General features: G+C 49.5%; 1 protein-coding gene across 1 annotated transcript in view; it reads right to left on the bottom strand.

Annotated features, from left to right (window-relative positions):
* The window catches only part of Traf3ip1 (TRAF3 interacting protein 1), a 37365-nt gene extending 17578 nt beyond the window's left edge, over nucleotides 1-19787 (bottom strand). The window contains exons 1-9 of the mRNA XM_051190797.1: nucleotides 19507-19787; nucleotides 16441-16509; nucleotides 15269-15430; nucleotides 14274-14411; nucleotides 13757-14179; nucleotides 12579-12650; nucleotides 10065-10140; nucleotides 6227-6322; nucleotides 1021-1083 (exon numbers count right to left, since the gene is read on the bottom strand). Of these exons, the coding sequence (XP_051046754.1) occupies nucleotides 1021-1083; nucleotides 6227-6322; nucleotides 10065-10140; nucleotides 12579-12650; nucleotides 13757-14179; nucleotides 14274-14411; nucleotides 15269-15430; nucleotides 16441-16509; nucleotides 19507-19629 (1222 nt within the window). The 5' untranslated portion in view covers nucleotides 19630-19787. The remainder of the gene's footprint in view (nucleotides 1-1020; nucleotides 1084-6226; nucleotides 6323-10064; nucleotides 10141-12578; nucleotides 12651-13756; nucleotides 14180-14273; nucleotides 14412-15268; nucleotides 15431-16440; nucleotides 16510-19506) is intronic.
* Between the last annotated feature and the right edge of the window lie 266 nt (nucleotides 19788-20053).

Here is a 20053-nt window from a genome sequence, read left to right as displayed (position 1 = left end):
TATCTCTTGCAGGCTGTGCTATGCTCTACTCACCTCTGCTCTGTCCTCCAAGCCTAAATTAACATGGAGCTTCTGAATCTAACATAACCTATGCCGCCACTACCATAAACATCACCATCTCCCACTGCTCTGCCTCAAAGCCTGGAAGGGACTGGCAGGGACCTCTCCATCTCCTAACCTCCCTCACATGGCCATGTGAGGTCTGGAAGAGCCTGGCAGGAACCTCTCCTCTCCCATACCCACATCTTCTTTTCACACTTCTGCTACACCAGGCCAGCCAAATCAGCAGTTCCCAGCTCGGAGCCCTTCTGTGAGGGTGCTGGCAGGCTCTCACGTTTCCCAGGCCATCCTCGGTCCCTCCCCTCGCTCTTCTTCCATCATCTCCTGTGCAATGGTTTTCCCACATGCTTGCATCTCAGCTCTCCTCAGGCCCTGAACCAACACCAGGGCAGGTGGCCTGGTAGCCCTAGTCTCCCATGCAGTTCCTGCCTTGGTCCTGACACACAGTTGCTCTTTGACAAATACTCTGTAAAAACTAGTTGACAATCATCACCTTCACCTGGCCGCACCCACCATGCAGCCCAGCACAAGCCCAGCCTGCTGGAGGCTCCCAGGCTTTGGGAACAGACTGAGGGGTATTCTACCGCAGTCCTTCGAAAGGTGCATCTGGATACTGTTGGCATCGCAGACAGAGGACCGGCAGCAGCCATCTTTTTTGCTATCTGAAGTCCTCCGAACAGGAGTGGCCTGCAGAGCTCTGACCAGTGAACCTGGAATCTGTGTCAGCGATCATTCATGACACCCTGGCATCACAAATACTTCACACTAGGCCCAGGAGTGTCTTGTCTGTGCCACCAGGCAATGACCTTGTTTTATGGGAAAGACAGGGGTGACTCCCTTGCCACATCAGGGTATACTCAGCCCTGGCTGCACCCTGGAGAGTACTGGCACCTGGCAGCTAGCTTCCTCTGTGTGGTTGAGTCTCCTCCCACCAAGAGCTGTGAAAGGGGTCATTCTTACCTTTCTGTTTTACTGCTGGCTCTGGCTCAGCGTTCTCCCGCCACAGACTAGCTGAGTTATCATCTGAAATACTAGTTCAGTTAGTATTGGCTTCTCGGATCCTGACAGAAGAGTTCAAAGTTGGGCACGAGACTGTGTCCTGAAGGGCTTGTGACTAACGGCCTGCCTAGCACATGTCTATTCCCACCCTGCCACATGCCAAGGATGACAAGGGTAGCTTCTGAGAACATGTAGTTCTGGGATGAACAAGGGAGGGGAATACCAGACACGAGCCTGGCCCAGATTTCAGGGCAGCTGGGATCAGGGGACTCCCTAGACAATCAGACTGGCCCTACCTCCCCATCCTAGAGCCACATATGCAGCAGCTCCACCAGCCAGGCCTGCGAGCCCAGCTTCACACAGTTGGCACATCAGGAAAGAAAGAGCAAAGGGAAAATACTTTTGTCGTGGTACGTATCCCTCAACACATTATAGAGTCTCAAATACCATCTGCTGACTACTAATGTGCAAGTCTTAAAAAGAGAAAAAAGTTCATGACGTGGGGTAAATAAAATACTTCCCATATTAAAAGCAAGAGACGGCTCAGAGAGCAGGCTGTGCATGGCCGGTGGGACAACTCTGAAACTGGCCTCTCACGGGCCCTGGAAAACAGGTTTCCTGAAACCCAACTGTGTAAGTTCTTAAGGCCATTCAAAGGAACAGTTCACAACACAATCTGCCATTAACTGTCAAAAGGCCAGTCTAGTTAGGAAGGGCTACATAAGCGGCGGTGTGTGGCTTTATAAGGAAATTTTCTTCAATGTGTAACGACACTGGCCTAACAGTCTGAATGAGGACACCAAGCACTGCAAGCGTGTTATAGAGCGCAGCCAAAGATGAGATGAGATTCTAAGACCTAAGAGCGAGCAGGTCAGCAGCTGCGGGGACTGCCAGCTCCGAACGTGCCACTAAGCCCACGCTGTCCCACTGGCCTTGCAAGCGCCAAGCACTTCTGCTCTACAAAAGCAGCATCACAGTGTGCCTGTGGGAAGCCACGGCACTGGGGCTTCGTTCCTGTCCTTCTGCTTTTATCAGTTTACTCATTTTGGAGGGTGGTGGTGGCACCCAAGCCAGGCCTGGCCTGGCACATTCTAGACTAACGCAACGCCCTACCACTGAGCTATACTCTTAGCTCAGAATCATCATATAATTGTACCCTTCTCGAGCTCTACTGGTTTTTTGTGTTGGGTTTTGTTTGCTTGCTTTTAGTTTTGTCGGAGCGAGGTTATTTGCGTTTTGTTTTGTTTGATGTAGCCCAGGTTGACCCTGAACTCAACATGAAGCCAAGGCTGGCCTTGAACTCAAGATCCTCCTGCCTCCCCAAACCAAGAAATGGGAATACAAGCATTCACCATTTTTCTTGACTTCCATTGGTCCTCTTTATATTTTTTTATTTTAATTTATTTATAGTATTTTTATTATTTATGTATATTATTGACAGGATGGATGCATGGGTGTGGGCAAGCAAATGCATGTCACAACCGGCTCTTTCCACCGGTCCTGAGGACTAAAGTCCAGTGAGGCTTACAGGGCTAGCACGTCAACCACTGAGCGACACCTCCCCGGTATTCATAAGCAGCCTTTACTACTCTTGTGTTGTATTAGTGGTTTTACCCAGTGTTAGCCAGCCATACAGGGCTGCTGTCAAATCTGATTGCATAACTACATTTTCAAACAGTAAAAATAAATTTTTAAAAAATTAGAACACAGCTCGGATTTTAAATAATAATCAGAAAATAATTCTGTGCAATGTTATGTCAGAGAATGTCTATGTAGTTTTATTGGATCTGGGGGCTGCACTCTGAAGTTTTACATAAAATTTGTATCAAGATGTTTTTATCATACGTTGTAATCACTCCTAAAAATGCACAGCAGAGGCAAAGCCAGCATAAACTTCACATGAAGCCTCGGTACAGGGTGAGCGGCACTTCCATACTTTGCTGTATTTTTGGTAACAGCAATAAAACAAAATGAGCGAGGTAAAGTGAGCAGAATGGCTTACTGCACCAGAAAAGCCAGAAATGCCCAACTAGAGAAACCAGCACGCATGCTGCACGTTCACTTTACAGCAAGCATGCAGGAAGTAGTGCTCATGGCTCGGGGGACACGGGTAGACTGCTGGTGAGTTCAACACTCCTGCAAAAGCAAAATGGGAACAAAACCCATGCACTCTCTTCTGGCAACCCACAGCAGGACCTGTCACATACAAGGACCGGCCAGCCAGGAGATGGCTGCTTTCCTTGAAAACACAGGCCAAGAATGATGCACACCCACCATCCCAGCTCCTGCAGGCGGAGGTAGAAGGCTCTTGAGTCCCCTGGACTACATACATAGAGAGACCCTATCTCAAAAAGAAAACGAGAAAGGACAAGTTCCTCTCTGAAGAACTAGGAATAAAAGGCTGTCACAGGGAAAGGACCCTTCAGGGGACACTGGGACACCAGATCTGGAAATCATACTCATGAAGGCCCTGAGGAACTGACAGCTGCTGGTAAATTCTCAATTCCCAAACAACTGTGCTGGGAGACAATGCTAGTGACTGCAGCAGCAACCAGGCAGGTAGCAAGACCTAGTTTCTGGCTGAGACCCGTGTAGCAGCAGGACAGGGGGGTTGGGCAAGAGGTGCCTGCAGCACTCCTAAGCCAGGACTCTGCTCCTGACCACTGTTACCTGAACCCACCCAGGGGCAGCATACGAGCCGCATCCTGACCACCCCACTAGGGGGCAGTACAGGAGTAACACTCACCCTACTAGGGGGCATCAGGTTTCACTCTAAGCTACTGAACACTCAACGGTACAGTTTGCACTTCTTAAGAACAGAACTTATGTTTTCACACCTGTAGATAAGATTCATACACTGTTCAATATAAGCCTAAGAATGGTTTCAATTTATTTTACATCAAAGGTCCCACTGGGCTGTCAGTTTTAAATAGATTGCATCCCGCTCATTCTCAGAGCAGCTACCTCCACTCCCACACAGGGGCTCAAGAATATGGCTCAGGGAACCACCTGAAAGTCTGCTCCAGGCCAGGAGGGGTAAGCGGAAGAGGAAGGAGCCGTTCAGGGGTCTTGGATAGGGAGTCACAGCTAAACAAAAGAAGACGCCCTCCCAGCGCTCACCACCACCTCTACAGATGGGAAAAGCTCTCCCCAAAATAAAACCCCATCACAAGATGGGGCTGAAGGGTGACAGGCCCACAGTGTCGGAAAGAACACTGACTGCCCCGGTTAAGAGCCTTGTATCTGACAACCAAGACTGACAGCCTGGAGAAGCCACGTACAGAGCTGGACTTGACACAGGAAGCCACAGATGATTTTCCCATTCTACCTCCTCACCAATAGGGGAACAAATGGTCCCAACATCCCTCTTAAAGACTGAGTTCCAGAGGAACCCATGCACAGATGTGACTTGCCATCATTTTAGTTTTAGATAGTGTCAGAATTTTAATGTTTGCTGTGCTGCATGGGAGTCTGGGTCTGGATCCCTAGGACCTACATAAAAACCCAGGGAGGGTGGCACATTCCCAGAACCCCAGCACTAGGGAAGTGGAGACAGGACAATAGCAGGAGCCTGCTGGCCAACCAGTCTAAAAGAAATGAAGACTCTGTTTCAGAAACAAGGGGAAAGGGGCTGGAGAGATGGCTCAGCAGTTAAGAACACTGACTGCTCTTCCAGAGAACCTGCTTCCAATACCTAGCACCCCCATGGAAACTCATAACTCAGTTCCAGGGGATCCGACAACCCTCATCCAGAGATGCATGCCAGCAAAACACCAATTCACATAAAAATAAAAAATAAATCAAAAAAAACAAAAACAAGGGAAAAGGCGAAACTACAAAATCTGGTAGATACAAGGTTAAGTCCAGAAAAATTTTATCTTCCTCTAAAATCAAGTTTTTCCTTAAGTACAACTTGAGGATTCTCTTTCTAAAGAATGTGGTCTAAGACTATGATGATCCCTTCTGGAAGGACTCACCCTCCCTGGGGAATGGAAAGGGAATGGGAAGGGGGTGGGGGGGAGTGGGAGGATGGGAGGGAGAGGGAACTGGGATTGATATGTAAAATAAGAAAAAAACACTAAAAAGAAAAAGAATGTGGTCTAAAGCTCAGGAAGTTAGAGTGAGGGTGATCCTGTACGCTTCTTTTCCTCTCTAGCTTTAACTACAGTGATTGTCACAGTGTGCCACGGAGCTCTCTCTCTCTCTCTCTCTCTCTCTCTGTGTGTGTGTGTGTGTGTGTGTGTGTGTCTGTGGGTCATGGCACACATGAGGAGTTCAGAGAACGACCTGTGGGAGACACTTCTCCCCTTCTACCACGTGGGTTCCAGGGGTCAGACTCAGGTGGTCAGGACAGGCCGAAGGCATCTTTACCTGCTGAGCCATCTCACTAACCCACTTTTTACAGCCTCAACGGTAGAGAATTCTGAATGAAACAAAGCAGAGCCAATGGGGATACAAACATGTAACTAAGGAGCGATCCACATTATCTTAATGACTATCAGTGTCAGATGAGCAAGGGCAGGGCGGTGGTGGTGCACGCCTTTACTCCCAGCACTCAGGAGGTAGAGGTAGGTAGATCTGAGTTTGAGGCCAGCCTGGTCTCATGCTAGGACATGCCAGGACATGCTAGGACAGCCAGGGCTACACAGAGAAACCCTGTCTCAAAAAAAAAAAAAAAATGAGCAAAATGTCTTGACTTACACCTTAACATGTTATGCACAAACATTGTGCCTGCCAAACACATGTAATAGTATGTACATTATACAAAAAGGCATGTAGCTGGTGTGGCACACATCTGTAATCCCAGCATCTAAGACAGGAAGATCACTGTGAATCTGAGACCAGCTTGGGCTATAGAAGAAGATGCTGTCTCAAAAGAAGAATGGGGGAAGGGAGCTTAAAGATTTACTTCATGCCAACTTAATAAAATGATCACATAACTTAGCAAATTAAATCAAACTGGATGGTAAGTCATATCTGATCCTCAGGTTAGAGAGGGAAAATATGATGAGCATTAAAGTGATTAGAATAAAAATAATTCATAATATTCTGTACCAAAATTGGGAAGAATTTAAACTGAAGGACAGTTTCTCTTAACAGTGCCATCGACATGGAACTATTTGGTATCAAAACCAGAGGAGTCAAACTGAAGGATGTATTTTCTTACCTATTTCTGAAGCTGTCGTTTCCTGATCTGGTTCGTCATTTAGTCCCGACACTATGGAGTCTAAAATCTTAGCTGAAATATTATCCTCTTTCCTTCCTGACATAAAACAGTTAACAGCAGATTAAAATGCTGTAAGGCATTTTGTATTTGGGCTGCTTTAGTTAGGGTTTACAGGGCCTACTACCAAGGTCACCAACAGACTGCCTTGTCCAGTCAGTGCTCAACTCTCAGCTGGCCCAGGACACCCCTTAGGAAACTGAATATGATGCCCTCTCTTCTCCATCATGTCCTTCCTTTGACATTCAGGACACCCTCTCCACCTTTTCCTCTGATCCATCTTCCAGTCTGAGTCTTGGCAGGTGCTCTGCTCCACCATGCATCTGGGCTCATAACCATCTAAAGGCCACACCACCTGTTACTGCAGACTTAAGAGCACTCATCTGTAGTCTACTGCTTCTAGGACTCTCCACCACCAAGGCCTAAATGACTTGCAGTCTGTGCACACACCTATGCACACCTTGCTTCAGACATCGCCAACTTGAATGTCCCAGAGTTCTTGGAGTCCTTTCTTTCCAGGCTAGTGGCATCCAATCCATCATCTATGCTGCCAAATCCCTAACTCTCACCGGCTCCCACCATGGCTCTGGGGCTGAGCCACCATTTGTCATCTTCACACACCACCATCTCTCAGTGTTACAAACTCTCGATGTCTTCTAGCTGCCCGCTCCCACCCTAGCCCGATCTCAGCTCTACCCTGTGTAAAATCCACCAAGGCCTTCTGCACACACCTGCAGCCCACACAGACAAGAAGACAGTCTCTCAGGGCCCTGCCAGCTGATGTGGGCCCTTCTCCAACCACTGTCCCTGTCTCCACTCTAGTCTACAGCTAGTCTACAGCTCGCACTCTCTGCTCCAGGCCTGCTACAGGGCCTCTTTCTCCCTAGGCAGCTTGGAGCTGACGCCCCGGCTTCCTGAGGCTCTTCTTGCCTGAGCCCCTCATCCCTGCTTCTCTTGGGTTCATTTTCCTTCATTTATACAGGTTTGTACTCCAGCAGTCTTGCTGTACTTTGGATTCTGCCCAGGAAAGGAAGGAAGGAAGGTTCAAGTGGGCAACTTCAGTCCATGGCTGACAGAGAGCAAGATGCGGCAGCTCACTGCGGCAACCCTGACAGAGCCCACCGTCCTTTCCCATCTGCTGTAGCCTGGGGAAACACTCCAGAGATGAGGCTTGACCTCACATAGGAGCAGGCACTGAGTGGTCACCGTCTGTGGTCAGAGATCACCCTGATGCAAAGGACTAACTAGACACTGACTAGTTCCACCCACAGACTCACTTCCCAGCCTCACTGCTGCTTAAGGGATCTTACCAAGCTGATTCACGCTAGGGTCCTTCTTAGCTTTATGGTAGGAAGCGTTGTGTTCTTTCTCAGGGGAAAGTAAGTGTTAAACTTACAAATGCTGCAGTTGCCAAGCAAAGGAACTAAGATGAATTCGGTAAGTCCTGAATATATAGCTATATGTGTATAGTGCATGGGTGTTTTGTCTATTTGTGTATCTGTCACTGCATGCCTGGTACACAGGGAGTCAGAAGGAGGTAGCTGAAGTTATGAGTTACTGGCTGCCATGTGGGTGTTGGGAACAGAACCTGGGTCCTGTGGAAGAGCAGCCAAGTGCTCTTAACCACTGAGCCATCTCCCCAGCTCGATATGTGTGTGTGTGTTAGAAATACGTAAAATACGAGCTGTTTCTGAGTAAGTAAAAGTATCATATTCTCATCTATCTCTTAAGTGCTATGGTGATTCCAGAAGAGCCTTAAGAGTCTACTCATGTCTGAATCCCTTATTCTTCATAGTGGATACAAAGATCAAACCAAACACCCAAACCCAGTGTCCTGGGCACCTGTGGGTTAGCACATTTGCTCAAGTGATGGCCTACTCAAGGAAGGCAGACTGTGTGGTGTGCTCAGCCTTGCTGAGGGGAGGGCCTACGGTGAGTCGGTGCCTGGCTAGTGAGGCTGAAGATAAAAGTCCACTGAGCAGCTGCCAGCTCTGTCAGGCTCACAGTAAGTATTCTTGCAAGTCCCTGATGGAATATTCTCTTGAGGATCACAGAAGAGAGGAGACACAGAGAAGGAAGACGAAGAGGGACAGAGAGACAGAGTCACAAAGCTGCCACAAGCTAGCAAATACTAAGTCGAGGGTGTGGCAATGCACACCTCTGATCCCGCTCTCAGGAGGCTGAGGCAGCCTGCTGGACTACAAAGCGTGTTTGAGGCTGCCTACATAGTAAGATCCTGTCTCAAACAAAACCACCAAGAAAAAGCAGGGCGAGGAGGAGAACAGGGCTCCCAGAAACAAAATTAAAACAACACGAGGTATCAACAACCACCTCAACTAAGACACCCCAGCAAGCCACACACAGCCAGAACTCCCATATTATGGAAAACATAGTCAACACAAGTCATGACAAGTTAGTCTACTTACTTCCTGGCAGTAGGGTAAGTATAAGTGATCTAACTAGAAGAAAAACCAGAATACAGCACCCCAGGCATGGTGGTGCACAACTTTAATACCAGCACTCAGGAGGCAGAGGCAGAGGAATCTCTGAGTTCAAGGCCAGCCAGGGTTATAGAGTGAGACTTGGTCTCAAATAATTTTTTTTTTTTACTCTGTAAAGATAAACAAATCAAAACAGCATAATTTAAATAAAACCTCTTTTAAAAGGACAACAGCAGAAGGCAGGTAACAGAAGACATAGTGTCCCAGAGAGCAGGGAAATGCAGCTCACCAGGACGCCACTCTGAACAATCCAGAGCCTCAGCTTCTACCATAAACTGCAATATTATTATGTGCTCAGGCAAGTCAGAAGCCAAGCCACGTGAAAACGAACTAAGAAGCGAGAGGAGCACATTTAAACACTGCTCGTCCTAACAAGGGCTTTGTGAAATGAACACCACCACTCGCCTCCACAGCAGTCAGGCCAGGACAACAGGTGCATCGGAGCAACCCAAAACTGCCGACACAGGCAAGTACAGTCCCACCAGGAGTCACATCCCCACATCTGTGACATCTGGGGAGCTTTGGAGCACAGAGAAGGGATGGGATGAGGCGTCCACGGAGCCCTGTGGCTCAGGCCTGACATCTCCCTTGTCCTGATGCCAGCAGTTCCTATGGGCTCCTCTCACGGATGGCATGCACAGGAAAAGGCTTTTGGACATGAAATGTCACCACAGCATCACAAGCTAGGCGAGGAGTCATTGCTGAACGAAGAACCCCAACCACCACATTCCTGTCTCTTCTGACATCACAGGTTAGGAAGAGGGGGTTCTTATAAAACTACTGCTGATCAACAAAGCTACTCTGCACTTGAGTGAAGCCTCCAGCACTAGCGGCTGTCCCAGGATCCCCATGCTCTGCTGGCCTGACTGCTGGTCAGCTGAGCAAATCCCAGGCCAGGCCTGTGAGCTCGGCTTTCAACACGATTCCTTCTTTAAGTGCAACAGCTCTGTCTGTGGGCTCTGTGTTTGATCTGCAACAGGGTTGAACTCTTTCTAACAGAGCAGAAGAGCCCATGAGACCGAGATGACTGACAAGCAATTCTGAAAGGAAGTTCAATGCACCCTTTAGATTTCGACAGGTTCTCCTGCCCTGGGTGGCATACATATACACATGCCCCTCTGTGAATACATGCAGAAACCACAATCTCCAGTTTTAGAGTCTACCCACCCACCCCCAGGTGTGGCAGTCCTGTGCTCCCCAAGGTTTCCTTCTACTACACTCTGCCCATACATAAAGGCCGGTCTCCATCTCAGCTACACACACAGGCAGCTTTCCAGTACCTTCCAGTGAGTTCTTAGATCTCCGTTTTGATGCTTTTGATGTCAAGGACCTGGATGCTCCCACAGAAACCTCAACCTGAAAGAGAGGAGAAAGAGTCACTTGGCACATTGCACTTCGAGTCCATCAGAAATTACTTTTCATGTTCTGCTGGAAGAGTATAACAGGATACATCCTTTGGCTTGAGGGACCATGCCATCCCCATGTGACCACACCCTCGAACCCGCGGTAAGACACAGAGGACAGCAAACCTCCTTGCCCTCCATTTCGATCCCTCTGTGCCACTCACTGAGAGAAAACACTGTGAGATGTGCCTATGAGGAGCCTACCTCTGTTGCCACATAGTCCTAGGCTGAAGGACAAGACACAGGTCAAACTGTGCTGTGCAGCAGGTGAGGTCCTCAGTGATTCAACACCTCAGGGGGTAGCATTTACACAAACCAAGATCCACAGTGTTAACTAGATATACAGCTTTCCAGGGCCCCATCTTACATGCAGCTCATCACTGCCCAAGATATCAAATGTGGTACATGACTGCGCTCCATTACCAAAATGGATTTGTACAGAACTCTGTTGTAATGAAAACTGCTAGCAACTGTAATAAAAACTATTGTAATAAAAACTGACAACAAAAGGAGTCAGCGAGAACACAGTAGTCCTCTCCCTCTATCCCTCCCCCTCCTTTCAAACCTTCACCCCCACCTCCGTCCTCGTTCTCTCTACCTTTCCTCCTCCAACCTCCCCCAACCATTCCCCAAACCCCTTCCTTGCCTGGCACAGCCCCACACCCCCATCCTCACACAGGCCCATGTCCCCAACCCCAGGACCTGCTCCAGATGCCTGCATCTCCTGGTTCTGAATACTTCAAGACGAATTACAGAAAAATGGCTTCAACCCCTTCAGTGGTCCCTCAATACCACTGATGAGTCCAGCATACAAAGGGATGATGCCATGATTGTACATCAGCTATAGGAGACATATTGTAGGGTCTGAAATTCACCAGGCAGAGCTTGGATAGATCCCTCTACCTGGCTATCCCTGGAAGCCACCTCCACCAGCTCCCCGAATGATCTATACATACTAGATGTGCATAACCCAGAAGTGCCCACAGACATCCCACTACCCAGTAGGTGGTAAACCAGGTACACCACAGCTTTCACAACAGAATATCCATGAAACAGTGCAATTTAAGCACAACACCCTCTCCTCCCAGGCCCAGCAGACCAGAGGAGACAGGACTCACAAGCTTCAATGCAAGTCTAAACTGACATCTCTTAAAGCTGTTCTTCAAGGCTGGGAAGATGACTCCGTGGTAAGTGCTGCCTGCAAATGGTCCTTCAGCCCACTGGACCAATTGGATAGATCTGCAATCACCTGAGAAACGGGCTTCTGGGATAGATGAATGGATGGAAAGACACTCCTACCCCTGCCACTGGCACCAGGCACAGTCTGGAAAGCATGATCAGTTCCCTAAGCTCCCGTGGCTATGGCTTCCCTGCTTTAACAGAGTACGAGCCAAATCAAACCCTTTCTCCCTTCAGTTGCTTCTGTCAGGGCATTTTCATCACAGCATCAGGAAAAGTAACTAAAACGCCCACAAGTGTAAAGACCTGAGTTTGGAAGTCCAGAATCCACAGAAAAGCTGGGTGCCTACAATCCCTCTGTTCCTACAGAGAGGTGAGAGGTGAAGACAGAAGACCAGGAAACTTGGCCCAGTTAGCCTGGAGAATAAACCAGAAAACAACAAAGATCCTGTCTCCAAAAAGGTGGGAGAGGACTGACACCATGGGTATCCTCCAATCTCCACACAAACATCATGGCAGAGAGACACCTACACCTATGGTCTCTCTCTCTCTCTCTCTCTCAAACACACACACACACACACACACACAAATAGGCTTTTATTATCAACTTGCCACAAACTAGAGAAACAAGATAAGAGGAAACCTCAGTTTAAGAACTGCCTCCCTCAAGAGCCAGGTGTAACAGTGCAAATCTCTAATCCCAGCAATCAAGAAGCAAAGACAGACTGGTCTCTCAGTTTGAGGTTAGCCTGGTCTACAGAGAAAGCTCCAGGACAGCCAGGGCTACACAGAGAAACCCTGTCTCAGAATGGAGCGGAATGGGGAAAGGGGAAAAAGAAAAGGGAAAGGGGGGGGGGGAGGGAGGAGAAGGCAAGGCAAAGGAGAAACTGCCTCCATCAGATGGTCTGGGAGCATTCTGGGGGGCACTCTCTGGACTGCTGATTGACGTGTGCAGTACCATCCCTGGCAGGTGGGCCCAGACTACAGAGAAGCAGCTGACTGAGAGCTTGGGAGCAAGGCAGTGTGCAGTGTGCAGTGCTCTCCTATGGTCTCTGCTTCAGGCCTGCCTCCAGGCTTCCTTTGATGATAGACTGGTGTGCAAGCATAAGTCAAATACACCTTCACCACCCCAGGTTAGTTTGGGTCTGTGTTTTATCATGGTACCAGAAAAGCAAGCACACACACAGAAAGAAAGCCTGTCTTTAAATTTACCTCCAGCTCTGCTTTGGCATCTTTGAAAGTTCCATCTGACAACTTTTTAGACATCTCCCCTGAGCTTGCTGACTATAAAAAGAAAAAGAAGAATACTTTGTTACACTTTAGAATTATTCAAATCTGTATTATTAACAATGAAAAGAAAGCCACAGAGATGCAGTACAAACAAGAGAACCTGTCACAATGGGGCACATCGCCGCGCCAGATCTGAGAGCCACAGTGCTCTGCCTAGACACCCCAAGAGTCTTCCAAGAAGAGAAGGCATTGGACAGCAGTGTTCCCTGGCTCCCTATCTCAATTCACCTTCTGGCTACCCAGATACTTCATAGGCTGTTATGAACTGAACAACCCCATCCGAAGATTCAACATCGGAAAAGCCGACTATCCCTTTCCTGGATGCTTGATTCACTCCTTCACCTAAGATCTGCTGTATGCCTACTGTGTACCAACACTCTATTAGACCAGGAATTCAACAGTGAACAGTAAAACCTAGAGTATGTGCTTAAGGGTATTTTAAATGTTTGAAAGCTTCCTGAATAATGCTGAGTTAAATGGCTGAAGTACTATTAATAAGTGACAAAAACATTTCAAGTTTTAAAGAACTAGGCCAGTAAGGTGGTTCAGAGTGTAAAAGCATTTTTCACGCAAACCCAGCACCCTGAGTTAGATTTCTAGAACCCAGCACAAAGGTTTGGAGAGTCGACTCCACGAAGCTGTCCTCTGGCTCCACACCATGGCATGCACACACCACATTTGCACACACTTCATGCACCCACACATCAGGCAGCTCACAACCACCTGTGCGTCCAGCATACATGGCACACATTCACACAAACTCTAAAATATTAAAAATAAAAACTAAGTCTTTAAAAAAGCAAAAGTAGGACAGAAACTATGTTAGAGAGCACACCATGATCTCCAAGTATGCCTTGGGGCTGGAGGGACTTTGAGCACTGGCTGCTCCTGCAGAGGACCTGGGTTCAGTTCCAGCATCCACTCGGCAGCTCAGAACCAACGGTAACCCCAGCACCAGGGTAAGTGATGCTGTCTTGGGCCCCAGGGGCTCGTGCACATACATACATGGTACACATAAACTCATTCAAACACTCACACAAACCTAAGACTACCAAATAAATCAATCTTAGAAAACAAGGAAAGCTTGACTGCGGCCATGCCTTTCTCTCCGGCTTGTCTGGGTCTCTGCTTTTCTCCCTGTCAGGGTCACGGGAATGTTCCCCATTCTTCGCTTTCCGCCGCTCCCGGTCTTTTCCCTTGTCGCGGTCTCGGTCCTTCAGCCTCTCTTTCTCTTTCCCACCCTCGCCCCTCCTGTCCCTCTCCTTGTCCCTTTCCGCCTCTCTGTCCCGGTCTTTGTTGCTTCTGTCCCTGTCCTGCTTGGTGCGTGTCCTGGCTTTCTCTCGCTCCCCTTCTCTGAGTTTATCCTTGTCAGAGTCTCTGTGTCGGTCTCTGTCAGGCTCCTTTGCCTTCTCCTTGTCCTTGTCCTTGTCCTTCTCCCGGGGTCTGTTTTCTTCTTTCAATTCTTCCTTCTGTTTGTGCTCCACACTTGTGCTCCTCTCCTTTACCTCAGAGTTTCTTTTATCCTGAAGAAAAATATGCGTACATGTACATCATTTTTCACATTTTACTTAAGTCATAAAGACTTGCTATTTCAAAGACGGTCAGCCTACAACTCGCCTCTTTATGAGTTCTGGAGTCTTCTTCCTTCGCGTTCTTGTTGTCAGACTCATGCGCTTTGGAGGTCCGTAAGGCCCGACCTCTCGAGTCCCCCTTCTCCCCAGCTAAGACTCTCTTCACTGCCTCATCGCTGGAGAGCTTGTTGGCCATGTCAGGGAAGAGGAAATGATGTTAACACATACAGCCAATGAAAATGGAGCATTTAATGACAGTTCATTAAACAGATTTTCTTCCCACCGTAGAGGTTTGGAGGATACACTATAAAAATGTTAGGAACAAAGCCCTCATTTGACAGCCATTCCTAATGACAGTCCAGCTGATAATCCTGCCACCCCTCTACGAAACTGTCAGTGTGGACATGTGTGTGACTCCAGTAACCCACAGAACACCACAGATCCCAGGATCTAATCCCCACACATATATCAGTACAGCTATTACAAAGGAGATTTCAAAATTGTAAGTATGATGAGGGAAAATGGGGCCTGTGAGTCACTGGGGACGCAGCATCCATGAGGTGTGTGAACAGTCACACTCACGGTGACAGGGAGGGAACAGTTGTTACTGGGATGGAAGGAGCAGGAGAGGACATTATTACCTGATGGGTACAGAATGTTAGTTTTGCAAATGAAGAGTGGACAACAGTGATGACCACATGTCACTAACGTGTTCAAACTACGAAACTGTATGCCCACTGGGATGGTTGTCACTTGGGTTTAACACAACAGAAAACTACCTCAGGTCCCATCAAAAGTAGATTCTAGCTCCTGCATCCCTCACAGCCATCCAGGGTACTAGGCAGGTCTCTGTAGGCGAATTTCCTATCCTGCCAGCCAAGTCCCAAATAACCACGGCTCTCGGCAGAAGGGACTGCTCGCTCACACACCTGCTTCCACCCGCTCCTTAAGCATGCACTAGGAAAGCGTTTCACACCAGCTCTGCCGGTCCAGGACAAGCTGCCTGTCAGGAAGGGCTTCATAAGGTGGGCTTGCACCTACCTTGTTGAGGCAGCACTTGCCAATCAACTGAAGTAGCTCATTGGTTCTTTCAGGCTCATGCCCGGCCACAATTCTAGCTGGTTTTGCTGACAAGGGTTCTCCCGAGACCATCATGACCACATCTATGGCTTTCTGCAGGAAGCTAATTTTTGCATCTTTATCCTGAAGTATTTCCATGCAAGAGACAAATATTAAAATAAATACTTTGGGGCTGGAGAAACGGCTGGGTAACTAAAAGTGTATAGTGCTCTTACAGAGGTCCCGAGTTTCAGTTCCCAGCACCCACCTCAGATGGTTCATAACCGCCTGCTACTCTGCTCCAGAGGACTGACATCCTATTCTAGACTCCACAGGCGTGTGCGCGCAACACACACACACACACACACACACACCTACACACATACCACACACATGCGGGCATACACACACACACACACACACACACACACCTACACACATACCACACACATGCGGGCATACACACACACACACACACACACACACACCTACACACATACCACACACATGTGGGCATACACACACACACACACAAGCACATACACACACACATTTTTGGTTTGGGTTTTTTTCCCCTTTCTTCTTAAAAAGGAAGCCATGCACTTGAGAGGAAGATAGTGTAGGAAGTACCAGGAGAGCTGGAAGTCGGAGAGATGCAGTGGTGCATGGATATGATCAAAATACTCTGCATAAATGTATGAAATTAAAAAAATAAAACTATTTTAAAATACAATCTTGATTTTTAAATAAATACCTTGAGCAGCTTGCACTGCTTTTCTTTTCTTTCCTTTTTAATTATTTATTATGTATGCACTGTTCTGCTTGCATGTAACAGACCAGATGAGGGCACCAGATCATAGATGGTTGTGAGCCACCATGTGGGTGCTGGGAATTGAACTCATGACCTCTGGAAGAGCAGCCAGTTCTCTTAACCTCTGAGCCATCTCTCCAGCCCCACTTGCACTGCTTTCCAATAGACAAATTTAGCATGGCATGTTGTTACCACAAATGAGAAAATGAAACAAGGGAGCCTTGCATCCCACCCATCTATCAGCATAGGGATGATACACATAACAGTGTGCAGCCTGTAAAGCATGCTCCATTCTTGAAGACAAGGGTGTGGAGAAAAGGAACTAACTCACAGAAGAACCTACCTTGACGTTATCTGACTTCATCTCAGCATCTGTGTAGAGGCCCTTCATGAAGCCAGTTATCCTGATCACCTACAGAAGACAGAGGAACCATCAAGCACACCTCACTGGACAGCCCCTTCATGGATCTCATCCACTCATCCGCACTCTCAGGAGAGGTCAGAACCCAGCCACACCTACAGCCTAATTGCCTCATTCCCTTCCTCAACAAACATTTGATGCTAATTTATGTGGGGCCCAGGCTTCAAAGAACAACCAGCTATGAAGTCAGCAAAGACTACCAACACTGAGCAGGTGCTGGGAAGTTCACAGGAGGGAACGGGAGGGCCACGGGGAGGCCAGAGTGACAGGGAAGCGCTGGGAAGTACACACTGACCAAAAGAAAACAGACAAGTCCAGGCCGCCAGGGTCCATCAGAGGGGCCAAAGTTACACGGGGCAGCAGAAGCCTGAGGCCACTGTAACACCAGGCCTGACTCCAGTCCCTTTGCAGCAACTCGAGACCACAAACTGAGGCACTCCAGGGAGACACAAACAGCTTTTATATACCAGAGGAGGATCTGCCGACACACCCCGTCACCAGGGCACTCGGACCAAGTTGGGGGAGTGGACTCCAGAAAGGAGTTACTCAGTACTCAGCAAGGAGGTACTCAGCAAGGACATGCATAATTAGGCAAATGGTACACAGTGACACATTACCAGGAGGTAGGTTTAAAAACAATGCCAGCAAGACAGCCCCATGTGAATGCCACCTCCTCCTCTGGGATAGGGCTACAGCTACTTTAGCTACATCATGCTAGTTATTTATTCATCCTGAAGAGTCTATCTCACAGCAAACTTCAGGAGAGCCATACTACTAAGGTGGGCTGGGCTTGTGCTGGGTTCGTTTTTAAGAAGGCAGCTGGCACGCGGACCACCAGAGCATCCTGATCTAACATTACTGAAACTGCCTTTGCTCAGATTTTCCCAGGACAATGGCAGCTTAAATTGTGTGACAAGGGACATTCATGTCACAGAACAGAGGTTTACTTAATGAAGAAACAGTCAGCTAGTTGTAGCTAACCCCTTGAAGGTGACTTGAATGCAACACTCTCCACCTGTGACCTGACAATCCTTCCAAGTCAATTCTGACAAGGAGGTAACAGCTAGTGTACTTATCTTTATACCAGAGCATACTAGCTTCACCACTGGACCCAGTAAAGTCTAGAAGAAAAGCGGACCTTACCCCTTATCTGTCCACTTCCACTTTAATGTTCCTCCTGCCTCCCACAAGATGCACTCCATTCCTGAGATAAAGTGCAACCCAGTAAGCCATGGGCTGATGGTACAGAAGAACAGTACCAGCTTGGCAGTGCCCACTGTGACAGGCCAGAGCCACACTGGCTAGTGCTTGTTGGCACCTTTGTGTTGGAGGGCAGCAACGGACCATTTCCTGGGCCTCCACACAGAGAATCCCTTCCTCAGGCTTTCCAGGACAGGCTCCAAGTGTCTCACAGTCTGGGAGGAAACTACCAGTCATCGGAGCCCTTGGGATGAGGGTGGGTTCCAGAGTGTTCCTGGGCACACCTAAGACCGCTAACCCACAGGGCCACATTCTCGACAGCACCCATTACCAGCTAGGGTAGGAGGGCCAGAATGAGTAAAGCGAAGGGTAGAAAGACTAAGGTGCCCAACCTGCTGAGAGGAGGAAGTCTGAGGGACACCAGGGGAGACCAACAATACCCCAAGTCCCAGAGACCCTCTGGAGTACCATGCCGATTGTGCTCACCCCCTGCAGTGATACTCTGGAGTTATCAGAAGCCCTGACAGACTCCACACAACTGTGACTATTGTACAACGCTATGTACCTCATCCAGTGTAGCGCCCTGCAGATTGGCTAACAAATGGAAGACTTGCTCTAAAGAGACACAACAGTAATGGGGGGGGTAGAATTATGAGTGTTTTGTGGGGGCAGAAGCCTCCTTATATGAGGTGGTAAAGCAATGCAGGTCCCAAGACCTTGTGGGCCTGGGTCCCCAACATGGAAGGCACGTTTCCCTAACCAAACTCTTAATCTGCCCCCAGGCAAGGCCCTCCCCCCTACCCAGGCCTCAGTGAAAGCAAAGCCCAACTCTAGACCTCTAACATACACTCCAGCCCCTACAGCGCCCTGACCGGGTCCCAAGGCTCAGCCCTACATAATGATATCAGTCCTGGCTTCGACCTCCACCCCAGCCTCAGCTTCTGGCTCCAGACCCCTAACCTACAGTCTGACTCTGCATTCCATACCTGAACCCTGACCCTTAGATCTTTCTACCCAAACAGCCTGACCCAACCTTCACCCTGGCCTGGGCCTACAACCTGGCCAGCCAAGCCCAGCCCTCCAAACCTACAACCAACCCTAGACCCTGAATTCAAACCCTGGACAGCACCCTCCCTATCAGCCTGGCCCTCCAATCCACAGGCTGACCTTAGACCCTTCCCCAGACCCAGGCTCAGACCAGCTCCGGGCCATGACCCTCTAACCCAACCGGAACCTGCGACCAATCCTGACCGTCACACTGACCAGCACCACTCTACCCTCACTCCAACTGAAGCCCAACCCTCACCCTCATCGGGACCTGCATCTCCACCCTCACCTCCCTCTCATTTCAACCAGCACCTACGGCTCACCCTCACTAACCCCACCTTCGTCTAGATCTGCACCCAGGGACTAACCTCCACTTTTAGGCCTGAACCCTGACCGGCACCCTACCCCGATCTTCACACTACTGGGTCCTTCCACCCGACCCTCACTCTACCTGAACACTCACCTTGACCCAACCTTATTCTGAGCCTCACCCCAACCCGAATCCTATTCAGATCCACATCCTACTCTGACCCTCACCCTACCCGGACCCGCACCCCGACACTCACTTCGTCCACACCCAACCCTAACCTTCACCCCGACCCTCACCCCGCCACATACCTACCCTGATCCTTAACTGATCAGGCACCCTACCCTGGCCCTCACCCACTCCCGCAGCCTACCCCTACCCCCACCGCATCTCGACTGGGAACCTGACCTGACCCGCACCCAGCCCGCGCCCACCTCGGTGATGATGTCGTGCAGGTAGCGGAACGGCGGCTTGTTCAGCAGCTTCTCGGTGAGCGGCGGCCTCCGGATCACCTTGCCCAGCGCCTCCTGCGTCCGCCGCACCACTGCGGCGTTCATGGCGCTGGCGCCCGCGACAGCCCGCTCCCCTCCTCGCGCGCCGCGCCTCCGCCCGGTGCCCCGAGATGCCCGCCGTCCCGGCGCGCCGGTCTCCCATCCCACAGTGCACCGCAGCTCGCCACCGCGCCTGCGCGCGCCACCCGCGCCCGGTCTCTAGGGCCGCGCGGCCTTGGCAACGGACGCGCGCAGGGCCCAGCTCGGCCCCTGCGGCCTCTCTAGCTGTGCAGGAGGACACGCGCGCTCCTCCTCGGTGGCTGCTTGAACCTGAGTCTGCTCAGTCCGCCCCACGCACGCCACGGTGCTGCCCAGAGCTGCCCAGAGACCCGGCCGTTCTGTGTGAGGAAGGAGCGATCGTTTCTAAAGGAAGCGCACGAAGAGACCTGTTCAAAGTTACACCCCGGGAAAATAACACATTAACTCCTTT

The sequence above is a fragment of the Phodopus roborovskii genome, unplaced genomic scaffold, assembly GCF_943737965.1.
Source record: "Phodopus roborovskii unplaced genomic scaffold, PHOROB, whole genome shotgun sequence".
Taxonomy (NCBI): Eukaryota; Metazoa; Chordata; class Mammalia; order Rodentia; family Cricetidae; genus Phodopus; species Phodopus roborovskii.
Note: the sequence above shows the minus strand (reverse complement) of the source record. Positions and strands in the feature narration are given on the sequence as shown.